This window comes from Poromitra crassiceps (genome assembly GCF_964638095.1).
Source record: "Poromitra crassiceps genome assembly, chromosome: 2".
Taxonomy (NCBI): Eukaryota; Metazoa; Chordata; class Actinopteri; order Beryciformes; family Melamphaidae; genus Poromitra; species Poromitra crassiceps.
In genome coordinates this window covers 100,227,079-100,243,993 of record NC_139624.1, presented here as the reverse complement: position 1 = coordinate 100,243,993, position 16,915 = coordinate 100,227,079, and the positions used below count along the sequence as shown (strand labels likewise).

The 16,915-nt window shown below is 42.2% G+C and overlaps 3 protein-coding genes across 3 annotated transcripts; all 3 read left to right on the top strand.

Moving 5' to 3' along the window:
• Positions 1-1,880, top strand: LOC310794916 (uncharacterized protein). The gene is made up of 4 exons (XM_083656951.1): positions 1-233; positions 509-613; positions 725-826; positions 1,001-1,880. Exons 1-4 carry the CDS (start codon positions 42-44, stop codon positions 1,088-1,090), a joined length of 489 nt encoding a protein of 162 aa, XP_083513077.1. The 5' UTR covers positions 1-41; the 3' UTR covers positions 1,091-1,880.
• Positions 1,881-2,772: 892 nt separating this feature from the next.
• On the top strand, positions 2,773-4,508 carry LOC310797058 (uncharacterized protein). The gene is made up of 4 exons (XM_083659336.1): positions 2,773-2,979; positions 3,253-3,357; positions 3,471-3,572; positions 3,751-4,508. Exons 1-4 carry the CDS (start codon positions 2,788-2,790, stop codon positions 3,838-3,840), a joined length of 489 nt encoding a protein of 162 aa, XP_083515462.1. The 5' UTR covers positions 2,773-2,787; the 3' UTR covers positions 3,841-4,508.
• A 6,831-nt stretch (positions 4,509-11,339) lies between these two features.
• On the top strand, positions 11,340-16,663 carry LOC310795787 (uncharacterized protein; the record flags this gene model as incomplete). Its single annotated transcript, XM_083657873.1, has 5 exons — positions 11,340-11,531; positions 11,866-11,970; positions 15,408-15,509; positions 15,688-15,806; positions 16,369-16,663. The coding sequence occupies 4 exons, from the start codon at positions 11,340-11,342 to the stop codon at positions 15,775-15,777; spliced, it is 489 nt and encodes a 162-aa protein (XP_083513999.1). The 3' UTR covers positions 15,778-15,806; positions 16,369-16,663.
• Positions 16,664-16,915: the final 252 nt, after the last annotated feature.

Sequence of the window (16,915 nt, the reverse complement as noted above, 5' to 3'; positions counted from 1 at the left end):
GTGGTCTGTTTCAGAGCAGTTGTACAGATACAGGGAGGAAGATGGCTGCTCTGTTGCTGTTGCTGCTCAGTGCCGGAGCGCTGCTGTTTCCTGCTAATGCTCAGGAGGATTACAATCAACTATCTGATAAGTACAGGAAAGGAGTGGATCTGGCCCTGAAGAACCTCAACTCTCATGTTGGAATCCAACACCATTTCCGCTTCTTCCAAAGCCGTGGGATGTCAAACATTGAGGTATTGTACAGTATGCCTGCTTTTAGAGTCGGTGATGGTTATTTTGTTGTGCTGAAGAGGTTGTACTGAATCTAATCTAAACCATGGAACACACACACACATAATTGTACATTTTCCTTGGCATTTTCCTAGTAGTAGTCTACGAGGGGAAAAGTTCATACCGTATTATCAAACTATGTAGTGAATATCTCAGATATCACTCAAGTGGTTGAGGATTGTTCAGTGACTTGTTCAGTGACGTGTTCAGTGCTAAATGCTTCTCTTTTTCTCCTCAGCCTGGGTTCGATGTGACCTACATCTACCACCACTTCTACCTTAAAGCCACTAAGTGCCCAAAAGGAACGGTTGACTCAAGTCAATGCCAATTCAGAACTGACAGAGTAAGTACCTTCTGAAAAGTGCGCAGATTTCCACCAGAGTTTCTGAACTTCCACAACATGACTGGCTTGTTCTGACTTGTCTGTGGTATTTGTTTGTGTGCGTCCATGCAGCCGTTAATAGACTGTGTAGCTTGCTACAAGACATTCGCTGGAGAGATTGAGCAAGATCCTAATCCGTATATCCACTGTGTGCGCAGGCCAGTCCTCACAGAGGTTAGTTCATTTAATGGAGGATTTAATCTATTGCATTTAATCTATTTTAATGTTTACACTGACATCAATTTTTGCACTGCAACTATGGATGCAGAATGTTATTTTCTGCACTTATTTCTGACCTTGATTTATGTGTCTCACATTATTTTGTCAACTGTTTTCCCCTCATGGCAGGTTATGAAGACGGAAAGAATGGAGCGCTGCAACACAATGAGTTACAGCAGCGGATCCCCGACTCTTCTACTAGTAAAAGGAACAGAGTGAATGCTGTGTGTAAAGGAAAAGAGTGAATGCTGTATGTAAAGGAACATAGTGAATGCTGTATGTAAAGGAACATAGCGAATGCTGTATGTAAAGGAACATAGTGAATGCTGTATGTAAAGGAACAGAGTGAATGCTGTATGTAAAGGAACATAGTGAATGCTGTATGTAAAGGAACATAGTGAATGCTGTATGTAAAGGAACATAGCGAATGCTGTATGTAAAGGAACATAGTGAATGCTGTATGTAAAGGAACATAGTGAATGCTGTATGTAAAGGAACATAGTGAATGCTGTATGTAAAGGAACATAGTGAATGCTGTATGTAAAGGAACATAGCGAATGCTGTATGTAAAGGAACGGAGTGAATGCTGTATGTAAAGGAACGGAGTGAATGCTGTGTGTAAAGAAGGAACAGAGTGAATGCTGTAATGCTGTGTGTAAAGGAACAGAGTGAATACTGTGTGTAAACTAAGGGGCAATGTTCAACAACATGTGGACAGTTTGAACTGAACAACAGCATAAGTGGGTCACCGGGTTACTGTCATTGATATGTCACTTCAGAGTGTATTTTTTATTTTTGAATACTTAAAAATTGTGAACAAAACACACATGAACTTGTTAATGTGTGCAGTGTGCACTTCACCTCATCAATATCTTTGTTAGTAGGATACATTTGTTTGTGATTTTGTGTTTGTTGTTTAGCAGTTTTTTATATAAAATGTTGAATGTTCAGTGGGATACATACGTTTAATAAAATAAATTTAAATAAAGTGTCACTTTGTAAAGAATCATCAGTTTTACTTTTTTCAAGAATGTTTATACTCTTGGGTCAATGTTTATACTGTTGGGTTATTTTGACCTAGATTATCTCAGTGATGTCACAATGCCTCCGTGTGTGTGTGTGTGTGTGTGTGTGTGTGTGTGTGTGTGTGTGTGTGTGTGTGTGTGTGTGCGTGCGTGCGCGCCCCATTATGATATCACTGATGACATAATCAGTGTGTGTGTGTGTGTGTGTGCCCCCCTATGACATCACAGTCTTGTCACAATGCCTCCTTGTGTGTGTGTGTGTGTGTGACATCACTGATGATCAGTCTTGTCACAGTGCCTCCTTCTGTGTGTGTGTGTGTGTGTGTGTGTGTGTGTGTGTGTGTGTGTGTGCGTGCGTGCGCGCGCCCTTATGACAAATCTTTTGACATTATCGTTGACATCATCACTGATGACATCACATCATTAGCTAATTAGCCAAATTAAAAAAATACGGCTCCGTCAGGTCAGCCACATGGGTGCCCTCTACACACCCTGAAGGTTTCAGCCCGATCGCACATAAAACAGCATAGCTGTGGCCGAACACAGAACTTGAAACAAACAGACAAAGTCCACATACTCAATTGTATAGATGATTAACTAATGATTAACTACTATACTCAGAACTGACTTTAACTAATCATTAATTAATGATTAACTAATGATTAAAGGCCATTAGCTAATCATTAACTATTCATTAACTAAAAGTTAGTTTCTCATTAGTTTACTAGTAACTACTATATTATTTGTGTACCTTATTGTAAAGTGTTACCGCCTCTGGTTGTAGACTGTTTCCAGAAGAGGGGGCAGGTTCTTCCCGCATGCATTAGCATTTGGCCCAGTTTCAGAGGGAGTGGTCTGTTTCAGAGCAGTTGTACAGATACAGGGAGGAAGATGGCTGCTCTGTTGCTGTTGCTGCTCAGTGCCGGAGCGCTGCTGTTTCCTGCTAATGCTCAGGAGGATTACAATCAACTATCTGATAAGTACAGGAAAGGAGTGGATCTGGCCCTGAAGAACCTCAACTCTCATGTTGGAATCCAACACCATTTCCGCTTCTTCAAAAGCCTCAAGACGGCAGACATTGAGGTATTGTAGAGTATGCCTGCTAAAGAATAAGTGCACAGTATGTTTTCTATCATTTAATCTAGTGGTGAAATTAGAGGTTACGGCGTGACTATATTTATATTTTTGCCCCTGGCAACAATCTGGGTTTCTCATGTGACCCCCCACCCCCAGGAAAAATTATTGATGAAGTGGTTGAGATTGTTCAGTGACTTGTTCAGTGACTTGTTCAGTGACGTGTTCAGTGACTTGTTCAGTGACTTGTTCAGTGCTAAATGCTTCTCTTTTTCTCCTCAGCCTGGGTTCGATGTCACCTACATCTACCACCACTTCTACCTTAAAGCCACTAATTGCCCAAAAGGAACGGTTGACTCAAGTCAATGCCAATTCAGAAATGACAGAGTAAGTACCTTCTGAAAAGTGAGCAGATTTTTGAACTTGAGTTTCTGAGCTTCAACAACATGACTGGCTTGTTCTGACTTGTCTGTGTTATGTTTGTGTGTGCGTCCATGCAGCCGTTAATAGACTGTACAATTTGCTACAAGACATTCGCTGGAGAGATTGAGCAAGATCCTAAGCCGTATATCCACTGTGTGCACAGGCCAGCCCTCACAGAGGTTAGTTCATTTAATGGAGGATTTCATCTATTGCATTTAATCTATTTTAATGTTTACACTGTGACATACATTTTTGCACTGCAACCATGGATGCAGAATGTTATTTTGTGCACTAATTTCTGACCTTGATTTATATGTCTCTCACTTTATTTTGTCAACTGTTTTCCCCTCATGGCAGGTTATGAAGACGCAAAGAAGGGAGCACTGCAACACAATGAGTTACAGCAGCGGATCCCCGACTCTTCTACTAGTAAAAGGAACAGAGTGAATGCTGTAATGCTGTGTGTTAGTGTGTACAGAGTGAATACTGTGTGTAAACTAAGGGGCAATGTTCAACAACATGTGGACAGTTTGAACTGAACAACAGCATAAGTGGCTCACTGGGTTACTGTCATTGATCGTATTTTAGATTTTTGAATACTTAGAATTGCGAACAAAACACATTCACTTTCTTGTTAATGTGTGCGGTGTGCACTTCACCTCATCAATATCTTTGTTAGTAGGGTACCTTTGTTTGTGATTTTGTGTTTGTTGTTTAGCTGTTTTTTATATATAAAAATGTTGAATGTTCAGTGGGATACATACGTTTAACTCATTGAATGCCAATGACGACAGCTGTCGTCAATTCAAATACTGACGTAGAGTGCCAATGACGACGGTTGTCGTCAATTGCGTTTTTTGACGGTGGGACGTGGATCAATCCCTGATACATCTCTGGTACAACTATTGTAGCTATTGGAGGTCTATAACCTATTTTACAGAACCCTTAGGTGGCGACAGTGCTCTCCACATAACAGAAAGGCAAGGAAAAAACAAAGAAGAAGTCGTTATGGAAACGGAAATCGCATCGCATCCGTATGCATCGATATGCTGAAGCACGTTACTGCAGCTGTGCCTGCAGCAGCCAATCTGCTCCCACAATTGAGCCGCTCTGTGTCGGTTGCGACAGCACATCCGCACATCCACACCGTGGAGTTATTATTCTCAACTGGAAGCATCGTTGCCGGTGACAAACACACGCGGAACGCTGTAAAAAAGCTGCACCCTTCACTGTGCGCACAGCAAACTCAGCAGAGAGCCACCACAGACAGGAGGAGGAGTGTGCAGTTGAGGCGAGGCGGGGCGGGGCGGGGCGGGGGGGGCACGCAGAGCAGCACGCAACACCCAGACAGACCCAGGCAGCAGGACAGGATTGACAAACGCAAGCCAGAATATCCGATGCCCACCAGCAGCAAATCAAGACCAGCAAGAAGCTGCAACCAGCAGCGCACGCAGGGGCCAGCGCTGCTGGTTGTAGCTAAAAATATTATTCTGCCAAACAAAATTCCCTGGCCTAAACTGTTTTATTGAAGGAAATTATTTTTGAGGTGTGACTACATTAGAAAAGATTAGCTTCAGAGTCAGTGTGTGCTTGAAATGTTTAATTTCACAAAAGGCCAATTATCTCAGCTTCTAGAAAAAAATTGCTGTTTTTGGATGAATCAAGCTATCTTCTCCGGCTCATAACTAAAGAACGGAAAATGGGATCAATAAACTTTTTTTTGCAGATGATAGAATAGAGTCTCATCGTTCTTTGTGCGTGTTCAGTGTTTACATAGTAATATCACACAATATTCTGTGGGCCTCGAGAAATCACTGAAAACGCTCTGAAACTCTGGCACTGGGAGCGTCCGTTCTCCAAAAGTGGCTGGCACTCAAATTAATAAAGTGTCACTTTGTAAAGAATCATCATTTTTATTTTTTTCAAGAATGTTTATACTCTTGGGTCAATGTTTATACTGATGGGTTATTTTGACCTAGATTATCTCAAACCCATTATTTAAAGGATTAGTTCACCACAAAATGAAAGTTCAGTCATTCTCTACTCATCCCCATGTCAGCTGAACACTGAGTTAGCACCTGTAGTTCCATCTCAACCTTCTGCCAAAGAGTTGAAGTCAACAGTACGATCTTTTTTACAACTCCAAAAAATAATCGAATGTCTCCTTCTCTCACAATGCCTGGAAGGAATTGTGAATTGGATCAACTGTTTAAACATCTGCTGTAGTTCATGTTCAGTTTGGATCAAGTATCTACAGGTTTGCAGCAGTGGCCTAGTTTTTTCTTTCTCCAAACACCTCAAACGTGCTTCCACATTTGCTTGAATACTTGACTCAAAGTTAAGGGCCTGGGCCCAGTTGCACAAAGCACCTTAGGTTAAGATTTCCCTCGATTCTATTTTATGGACACTTTAACTCTGACTCTAGGGGAAATCTTAACCTAAGGTGCTTTGTGCAACTGGGCCCAGATAAAGAAAACAGCAGCCTAAATCTATACTGCCAGCAGCTGATAGAAGTTCCTCAGAGTTTATTCTTAATCAGTGAGTGCGTTTACATGCACACTAATAAACCAATTATTATCAGAGTTCTAGAGTTACTTGATTATCATGTAAACAGCATACACAATATCCTTTACCGGATAAAGGCCGTTATCGGATTATGAGAAATCCGATAAACACACCTAGCTTTCTGCATGAGTGCATGGCCCAATTTCAATGTCCATTCACCCACTTTGAGTTGAGTTCCCACTATTTACCAAAGTGCATGTAAACACAGAAATCTGATTCATGCCAGTTACCTGATTATTCTCAGTTATATGATTATTGTGTGCATGTAAACGCACTCAGTGGATCAATTAGCTTGGTGAAACCCCACCACATGTGACCTGTGTGATGTGTGAAATATGAAACAAAGTAGCAACAGGTTAACATTGCTCAACTGTAGCCAGCTGAGGACTTCAGGAAAATCAGTCAGATCTAATGTTGGTGAGTCCAGCTGTCTCTGAACGGTCTGGTCAAGAAGTCTTGTTAGTAAATGGGGAGAGCACTAATTTATTGGTCCTTTGTGCCAAATGTCTCATGTAAATAGTTTTGTGTCAGAACAATCAACTCCAGTTCAGCAATCTCACTTCCTAAACCACGTTTAGGTGCACAAGGGGGGTCAGCATTAAAAAAAAAATTACAATACAATATTCCACAGTATATCCTAAGGTCATTTGGTGACTTAGTCAACATCAAGTCCGGCGCCTGCATTTACTGTGCTCAGGCCGGTCACTTCCTGGCTGCATGTCCACTGCGGCCAAAAGAGAAGGCTTGTCAGTGATGGCATGGGTACTGACGAGCCATACCACCATCTCTTCTCCAACCCCTTGTGCTCCTATGCAGTTCCATGCTTCCCTGCTCCGGAGAGAAGACACTATCCCTGTGCTCGCTCTGGTTGATTCTGGCGCCGATGCCAACTACATTGATGCCACACTAGTCACTCAGGTTTATCCAGAGAGGCTCTCCCTGCTACGCTGGACACCAGTGCTCTGGATGGCAGACTCCTAGCACGGGTCACCCAGCGCTCTGTACCCCTCACCCTCCTCATATTGGGAAACCACCGTGAGGCCATTCAGCTCCAGCCTCCACCTTATTTCCTCCCCTCTCTCTCCTGTGGTTCTGGGTCGGCCCGTGTTGAAGCTGCACAATCCTCCTCTCCTGTTGGAGCAGGGTTTTTCTTTGTGGTTTCGGTAACACTTCATAATACTGTAACACAAAAAATGGGTAGTTACTGAGGAACGAGTAAGGAACGAACCATTAGTTCATGAATAGTTAATGATTAGTTAATGAGTAGTTGATAGGTAGTTCCTTAATGGTAGTTACTTAAGAACTGACCATTAGTTACCATGTTAACGAACCAGTAAGTAATGATTACTTCCCTAAAAATTTTTTTTTTTAATATTTCACTAGTTCTTGGCTCAAACACTTAGTAAAAAAAACACTTTTTTTGGTAGGGTTTACATATCGCACTTCCGGTGGGCGTGGCCTAACCAAAGTAGGCTAGAACTGTAGCCACGCCCCCAAGGAGTTCGAATGTGAAAAATAGGCTCCGCCCCCTTTCCCTGGCTTCCGGCGGGGGTGGGTGGAGCCAAAAAAGGTAACTCCGCCCCTGAAGGTCGTAGAGCCTCGGGGGCGTGGTTTTAGTGGGGTACCTCGATCTCCTAAGTGGGGTAGGGTACTTTACTAAAGTGGGAGGAGCTACACTTTTTTAATTTGCATACTTGAATAAATTCGTCTTCACTAGTAAAGTAAGCAGGAAGTAATGGTATATTCCTTAGGAACAACTCAGGAAGATGTACTGCTTTACTTGAGGGGGCACAAACATGTTAACTAATGGTAAAGTAAGCAGGAAGTAATGGTATATTCCTTAGTAACAACTCAGTAAGATGTACTGCTTCACTTGAGGGGGCACAAACATGGGAACTAATGGTAAAGTAAGCAGGAAGTAATGGTGTATTCCTTAGTAACTACTCAGTAAGATGTACTGCTTCACTTGAGGGGGCACAAACATGGGAACTAATGGTAAAGTAAGCAGGAAGTAATGGTGTATTCCTTAGTAACTACTCAGTAAGATGTACTGCTTCACTTGAGGGGGCACAAACATGGGAACTAATGGTAAAGTAAGCAGGAAGTAATGGTGTATCCCTTAGTAACAACTCAGGAAGATGTACTGCTTTACTTGAGGGGGCACAAACATGTTAAGTAATGGTAAAGTAAGCAGGAAGTAATGGTGTATTCCTTAGTAACTACTCAGTAAGATGTACTGCTTCACTTGAGGGGGCACAAACATGGGAACTAATGGTAAAGTAAGCAGGAAGTAATGATGCACTAACATGGTAAATAATGGTAAGGTAATCATGAAGTAACGATGAGTACTCATGAACAACTGGTAAGTATTTGGTGGAGTCATGCTCACGAACATGGTAACTAATAGTCAGTTCTTAAGGAACTACCTGTTCATGAACTAGTGAAATATTAAAAAAAAAAAAAATTTAGGGAAGTAATCATTACTTACTGGTTCGTTAACATGGTAACTAATGGTCAGTTCTTTAGTAACTACCATGGGAACTAATGGTCAGTTCTTAAGTAACTACCATTAAGGATCTTTAAGGAACTACCCATTAACTATTAATGAACTAGTGGATGAAAACAAATGAAAAAAAAAATTAGGGAAGTAATCATTACTTACTGGTTCGTTAACATGGTAACTAATGGTCCGTTCTTTAGTAACTACCATGGGAACTAATGGTCAGTTCTTAAGTAACTACCATTAAGGATCTTTAAGGAACTACCCATTAACTATTAATGAACTAGTGAATGAAAACATATTAAAAAAAAAAAAATTAGGGAAGTAATCATTACTTACTGGTTCGTTAACATGGTAACTAATGGTCAGTTCTTTAGTAACTACCATGGGAACTAATGGTCAGTTCTTAAGTAACTACCATTAAGGATCTTTAAGGAACTACCCATTAACTATTAATGAACTAGTGGATGAAAACAAATGAAAAAAAAAATTAGGGAAGTAATCATTACTTACTGGTTCGTTAACATGGTAACTAATGGTCCGTTCTTTAGTAACTACCATGGGAACTAATGGTCAGTTCTTAAGTAACTACCATTAAGGATCTTTAAGGAACTACCCATTAACTATTAATGAACTAGTGAATGAAAACATATTAAAAAAAAAAAAAATAGGGAAGTAATCATTACTTACTGGTTCGTTAACATGGTAACTAATGGTCAGTTCTTAAGTAACTACCATTAAGGAACTACCTATCAACTACTCATTAACTAATCATTAACTATTCATGAACTAATGGTTCGTTCCTTACTCGTTCCTCAGTAACTACCCATTTTTTGTGTTACAGTATTATGAAGTGTTACCGTGGTTTCTTCGTCGAGAAGAAGGCTCACACCGTGGACTCAACGATATAACGGTAAAGAATAATACCCGCTTCCTCTCATTGACTCTGTTTTTGTGCCCCTGCAACAGGCCACTGTCTTTTCCAAGCAGGATCTCAGGAATGCACCACCTCATTCTGATTTCAGATGGAGACGAATGGAATTCTGTGTTTAACACCTCCTGAGACACTTTGAGTACCTGGTGATGCCTTTCGTTTTGACCAACCGTCTTCCTGGCCCTCATCAACGATGTCCTCCGAGACATGCTGAAGTGCATCACCTTCTCATACCTAGATGACATCCTGATCTCTCGTAACATGGAGGAACACATTCAAAATGGGCAGTAGTGGCCTAAAAGTTAGAGAAGCGAGTTTGTGACCGGAAGGTCATCGGTTCCCAGGACCGACAGGATAAATCTGGGCGGGGAAAGTGAAAAGGCAGCGCTTGCCCCTCCCTCATTACCACCACTGAGGTGCCCTTGAGCAAGGCCCTTAACCCCAACTGTTCCAGTGCAGCAGGTCAGTGGCCAGCAGATCAGGTTGTATAGGCCAGCTTCCAGGTGTGTGTGTGTGTGTGTGTGTGTGTGTGTGTGTGTGTGTGTGTGTGTGTGTGTGTGCGTGCGTGCGTGCGTGCGTGCGTGCGTGCGTGCGTGCGTGCGTGCGTGCGTGCGTCACAGGGCACTCCTGAAAAGAGAGTATTACAGTGAGGCTCCTGTAAAAAATACAGGTAAAAAAAAATGCTCTGCCGCCTGAAAACAATCTGTGAAAGCTGAGATGTGTGAGTTAAGTCCCCTGTGAGGTTCCTGGGTTGTAAAATAGCAACGTTGGTCCAAAACGTTGCTATTTTACAATTTTCTGTGAGACTGTGTTGCAGGTTTCACCATAGACCAGGAACAGGTGAAGACGGACGCGGCCAAGATCCAGTCAGTGTGGACAAGTCCCACCACCTTCCTGGACTTTGATATCTTCTACATGTGGTTCATCAGAGACTACAGCAGAGTGGCAGCTCCACCTTCCCTTGAACCCCTGAGGAAAATGTTGCGTTCAACTTCAACCACCTTAAGAGGCTCTTCACCTCTACTCCAGTCTTGGTTTACCCAGACAGACCCCTCTAAGCCGTTCGTGGTCGAGGTGGATGCTTCCGATTTAAGGGTAGGGGGCTAGGGGCCGTGCCGATGAAACCTCACCCATCACCTCACCTCACCCAGTTCCTGGAACGTCAAGTCTGATTCCCTCTCCCGCCAGTCTGCCCCTAAGAGATCCTCCTCCGAGCCTGAGTCATCCTTCCTCCTTCCTGCTTGGTAGCTGCAGTTACGAGGGAGGTGGAGGATGTCTGGCCCTCCTACAGTAACTGCTGTTTCTACCAGAGTCTACCAGGTCCCATGGCCACACCTCGAAGCTCTCCTGCCTCCCTGGTCTCCATTCCACGCTCTTTCATCAAGCAGCAATGTTTGTGGCCCTCAATGGAGAGGGGTACCAGGGATTATGTGTCTTTCTGCTCTGTTTGTGCCCACAGCTGGATTACTGCAATCCCTACCCATTCCCAGCAGCCCTTGGTCCCATATAATGTAGCTGTGGATTGTGTTACTCTGTTACACCTCCATCATCAGGTCAGGTCAATCAACACCACCATACCATACTTACCATAGTTGACCAGTTTTCAAAGGCTGTCAACTTTGTTCCTCTTGCCTCCAGCCAGTTCACTGGTGGTAAGTAGGGGACATTCCACCATCTGCTCAATAAACCTTTTTCCATCCCCCTACGCCTTTTGTCTGTGTCTGCATTTGGCTCTAAGAAAACAACCCCTAACAGTTTCTTAGGGAAAATACATAAGTAGAAGAAATCTCTAAGATTATTCATGAATATTCATGTTGAATGTGGGTGTTGTAGTTTGTTTTCAGGAAAAGAGGGCAGGTTCTTCCCGCATATTAATTAGCATTTAGGCCAACTCCAGAGAGGGTGGGTGGTCAGTTCCAGATCAGTTGTGCAGACACAGGGAGGACGATGGCTGCTCAGTTGCTGTTGCTGCTCAGTGCTGGAGCTCTGCTCTTCTCTGCTAATGCTCAGGAGGATTACAATCAACTACCTGATGACTACAAGAAAGGAGTGGATCTGGCCCAGGAGATGGTCCACTCTAATGGTCAAATCCGGACACATTTTCTCTTCTACAGCACCGTCTTGAAGTCAGACATCGAGGTATTGAACAGTATGCATTATGTATACATTATGTATATTATGTATGCAGTATGCATGCCTGCTTTTAGAGTCACTGTTGGCTATAGTCAGACGTTGAGGTATTGAACAGTAGCATGCCTGCTTTTAGAGTCACTGTTGGCTATTTTCTTTTGCGCTGAATCTCATCTACAGGGAGTAAACCATGAGGGGGGGGGGCAATTGGTAATTTTTCTTACATTTTTCTGAGTCTATAAGGGAGAATGCTCAGGAAAAGTTCATATTAAACTATCTGCAAAGTGGTTGAGGGTTGTTCAGTGATTTGTTCAGTGCTAAATGCCCCTCCTTTTCTCCTCAGCTTGGGTTCGATGAGATCTACTTCTACCACAACTTCTACCTTAGAGCCACCACGTGCCTAAAAGGAACTGTTGACTCAAGTCAATGCCAATTCAGAACTGACAGAGTAAGTACCTTCTGAAAAGTGAGCAGATTTTCACCAGAGTTTCTGAACTTTAACAACATGACTGGCTTGTTCTGACTTGTCTGCGGTATTTGTTTGTGTGTGTTCATGCAGCCGGCAATAGACTGTGTAGCTTGCTACAAAACATTGGCTGGAAATATTCAGGGATCTCCGTATATCAACTGTGTGCAGAAACCGACCCTCACACAGGTCAGTTTGTTTAATGGGTTGTTGCATGTAATCTCTGTTAATATTTAGTCTGTGATTTCATCCATGGAGGCAGAATGCATTTTGTGCACTTAATTCTGACATTTGTGTTTCTCGCACTATTTTATTCACCTTTTTTTCCTCATGACAGAATCAAAAGACAGCGAGACAGAAGCGCTGCAAGACTTACATGAGAGGAGCCGGAATTACTATACTCGCACGTTGAACAGCAGCTGTGTGTGGGGCAACGTTCAACAACCTGTGGACAGCATAAGTGGGTCACCGGGTTACTGTCATTAATCTGTCACCTTTGAGAGGAGCTTTTTGCTTTTTGAATACTTAAAATTGTAAACAAAGAGCAGATATTGACTTTCTTGTTAATGTGTGCACTTCACATATGCCTTTTTATATCCCATTTTAATGAAAATGTTGAATGTTCAGTGGGCTACACCATTATAATAAAGTGTCCCCCCCGCTAAAAAATGTTTGTACTCTTGGTTTGATGGGAGCAATGGGTTACTTTGACCTAAATGACCTGAAACCTATTATTTAATTAATTATTATCATAGTCTTTCAATGATTAGCAACAACATTGATTTTGATGGATTTTTTGTGTGTGCGCCTGTTCCATGCTCGTTAACGTGATATCTAGGGAACGCCTTGATGGAATTTCTTCAAATTTGGCTCAAACATCCACTTGATCTCAAGGATGAACTGATTCGAATTTGGTGGTTAAAGGTCAAAGTTCAAAGTCACTGTGACTGGGCTAGGTAAAATGGGTCATAGCTAGTTATAGGAAGTCGCAAGTCGGGATTTGAGGGATGATTAGGGGGAGTGGGTAGTGGGAGGGGCTGTGGTGAGGGAAATGGGCGGTGCTAGGGAAAAGGGGCCAGGGGGGATAGGAAGGATGTAGAGAGTTGGGGTTCGAGGGGTGGGTAGAGGGAGTGGCTGGGGGGTGTGGGTGGTTGCAGGGGGCATGCATGGTCAGTAAGGGGTGGGGCTAGGCAAACTGGGCCATAGCTAAGGATAGGACGTCATAGAGAGTTGGGAGTCGAGGGGTGGATAAGGGGAGTGGCTAGGATGTGGGTGGTGGGAGGGGGCATGGTGAGGGAAATGGGCCATAGCTAGGGATAGGAAGGTCGTAGAGAGTTGAGGGGTGGGTGTAGTTACGTGTAGGACCATTTTCCATGTTGAAAATGATTAGCTCTGTTGAGGTATGCCCAATCATTGCCTAAAGTGGCATAAGGCTGAATGGCCACACCACTGTGCCATGGGTCTCAAGGTAGGTTACTTGTTGGCGGAGGCATAAAACCACAAGGTGGTTATTTTGTTTTGGTATCTGAATAAGAGCTCTGAATCAAAGTGACACATTTAAGTTGGTTTGTTTTATATTGAAGGGTTTAAAATAAATAATTTAGCCAATCTAAGTGAAACGTGAACATTTATTTATTTAGGCTATTAGAAAAATGTATTGTCTATTTTCACATTTGTGTCTACTTATCCTCCTTACAGGGCCTAGACTTAAAATACTGGTGTACAACTATTTAATTGGCTTTTAAACTATTTCACCATAACAAGTTGTAAACCTACATCAACAAGAAAGTTACAATACCGGTAGTTACATACAAATTAGTAGAACTACAGTTCAATCATGAGAGACTCGTAGGAAGTTTTAACAAGCTTTATTGAACAAATAACCAATTTAAGTGTGGCGTATGGCTCCATGATATGATGACGCTCCTCTTGAGATGAGAGAGGGGGGGCGTTAGTGACGTATAGGATAGATAATCCCCCAAAAGAAATGAAAGTTAGAACGGGATAATATAACGAAAGGGGGCTCATGAAGCTCGCGGGGGGTATGCAAATTGTCAGGACGTGGGTTGACAGGGGTTTAAGCAAATACCGGGATAATGGGTTGTGCAAATTGTCAGGAAATGGGCTGACTTGACAAGACGTGCTCTGACTGAGGTTTAAGCAGAATGCAGGGATACTGGGTCATGAAAATTGTCATGACGTGGGGTGACTGAGGTTTAAGCAAAATGCAGGGATAATGGGTTGAGCAAATTGTCAAGACATGGGCTGACTTGTCAGGACGTGGGCTGATTGAGGTTTATGCAAATGCCGGAATGATGGGTTATGCAGATTGTCAGGACATGGGCCGACTTGTCAGGACGTGGGCTGACTGAAGTTTAAGCAGGATGCAGGGATAATGGGTTGAGCAAGTTGTCAGGACGTGGGCTGACTGAGGTTTAAGCAGAATGCAGGGATAATGGGTTGAGCAAATTGTCCGGACGGGGGCTGACTTGTCAGGACATGGGCTGACTGATGTTTAAGCAGAATGCAGGGATAATGGGTTGTGCAAATTGACAGGACGTGGGCTGACTGAGGTTAAGCAATGGCAAGGACGCTTATGGGGTTATATGCAAATTGCCCGGGCATGGGCACCAAACGGGGATTGGGAGAGAAGACCACCACCAACGAAATGCATTAATACTTCCCACCAATCATGGAATCTTTGGGCTGATAATATAGCAGCTTGCTCTGGATGGATGTAGGACGCATAGGCTGATGAAGACAGCAGCCCAGTTGTTGAAGGGAGGACCCCCCCAAAAGAAAAAAGGTCAACGATGAGGATTACAATCAACTCCCTGATAACTACAGGAAAGGAGTGGATCTGGCCCTGAAGAACCTCAACTCTCATGTTGGAATCCAACACCATTTCCGCTTCTTCAAAAGCCTCAAGACGGCAGACATTAAGGTATTGTAGAGTATGCCTGCTAAAGAATAAGTGCACAGTATGTTTTCTATCATTTAATCTAGTGGTGAAATTAGAGGTTACGGCGTGACTATATATATACAGTATTTTTGCCCCTGGCAACAATCTGGGTTTCTCATGTGACCCCCCACCCCCAGGAAAAAGTATTGCTGAAGTGGTTGAGATTGTTCAGTGACTTGTTCAGTGACTTGTTCAGTGACTTGTTCAGTGCTAAATGCTTCTCTTTTGCTCCTCAGCCTGGGTTCGATGTGACCTACATCTACCACCACTTCTACCTTAAAGCCACGAAGTGCCCAAAAGGAACGGTTGACTCAAGTCAATGCCAATTCAAAACTATCAGAGCCCCGGTAAGTACCTTCTGAAAAGTGCGCAGATTTCCACCAGAGTTTCTGAACTTCAACAACATGACTGGTTTGTCTGACTTGTCTATGTTATTTTTGTGTGTGCATCCATGCAGCCGTTAATAGACTGTACAATTTGCTACAAGACATTCGCTGGAGTAATTGAGCAAGATCCTAAGCCGTATATCCACTGTGTGCACAGGCCAGCCCTCACAGAGGTTAGTTCATTTAATGGAGGATTTCATCTATTGCATTTAATCTATTTTAATGTTTACACTGTGGCATACATTTTTGCACTGCAACTATGGATGCAGAATGTTATTTTGTGCACTTATTTTTGACCCTGATTTATATGTCTCTCACTTTATTTTGTCAACTGTTTTCCCCTCATGGCAGGTTATGAAGACGCAAAGAAGGGAGCGCTGCAACACAATGAGTTACAGCAGCGGATCCCCGACTCTTCTACTAGTAAAAGGAACAGAGTGAATGCTGTAATGCTGTGTGTTAGTGCAGTGGTTCTCAAATGGGGTCCGTGGCACTTTGCCAGGGGGTCCGCGAAAAGTTTTGAGGTCCAATTTTTTTTTTTTTTTTTTTTTTTTTTTTTTATGTTTTTTTTTTATAAAAAAAAAACGATACATGTTACTTATTCCTTCTCAAAGTACTTCCTACATGGTGCTAGTCTATCAAAATATCTTTGCTGTCATTGATTGTGTTGCATAGTGTTTTTCTGTACTGTTGACAAATTGTGATATTGCAAGTCGCTTTGGACAAAACAAAAGCGTCTGCTAAATGACGTAATGTAAATGTAATGTAATGAAAAAAAATATATAGATATATATTTTTTTGCAAAATCTTCATAGTTCAACGAAAATAGTTTATGCTTTAAATCTAAAATGGTTCATGGATTACATTCTAATAACAAACCTATCAAATTAAAAGTCAAGCATGTTACCGTGGAAACAATTAAGCTTAGCCCAAAATCACAAATCAGAATGAGGGGGTCCCCGGTATATTTTCTATCTTGTAAGGGGTCCTTGGCTGAAAAACATTTGAGAACCTCTGTGTTAGTGTGTACAGAGTGAATACTGTGTGTAAACTAAGGGGCAATGTTCAACAACATGTGGACAGTTTGAACTGAACAACAGCATAAGTGGGTCACCGGGTTACTGTCATTGATCGTATTTTAGATTTTTGAATACTTAAAATTGCAAACAAAACACATTAACTTTCTTGTTAATGTGTGCGGTGTGCACTTCACCTCATCAATATCTTTGTTAGTAGGGTACATTTGTTTGTGATTTTGTGTTTGTTGTTTAGCTGTTTTTTATATATAAAAATGTTGAATGTTCAGTGGGATACCTAAGTTTAATAAAGTGTCACTTTCTAAAGAATCATCACTTTTATTTTTTTCAAGAATGTTTATGCTCTTGGGTCAATGTTTATACTGATGGGTTATTTTGACCTAGATTATCTCAAACCCATTATTTAAAGGATTAGTTCACCACAAAATGAAAGTTCAGTCATTCTCTACTCATCCCCATGTCAGCTGAACACAGTGAGTTAGCACCTGTAGTTCCATCTCAACCTTCTGCCAAAGAGTTGAAGTCAACAGTACGATCTTTTT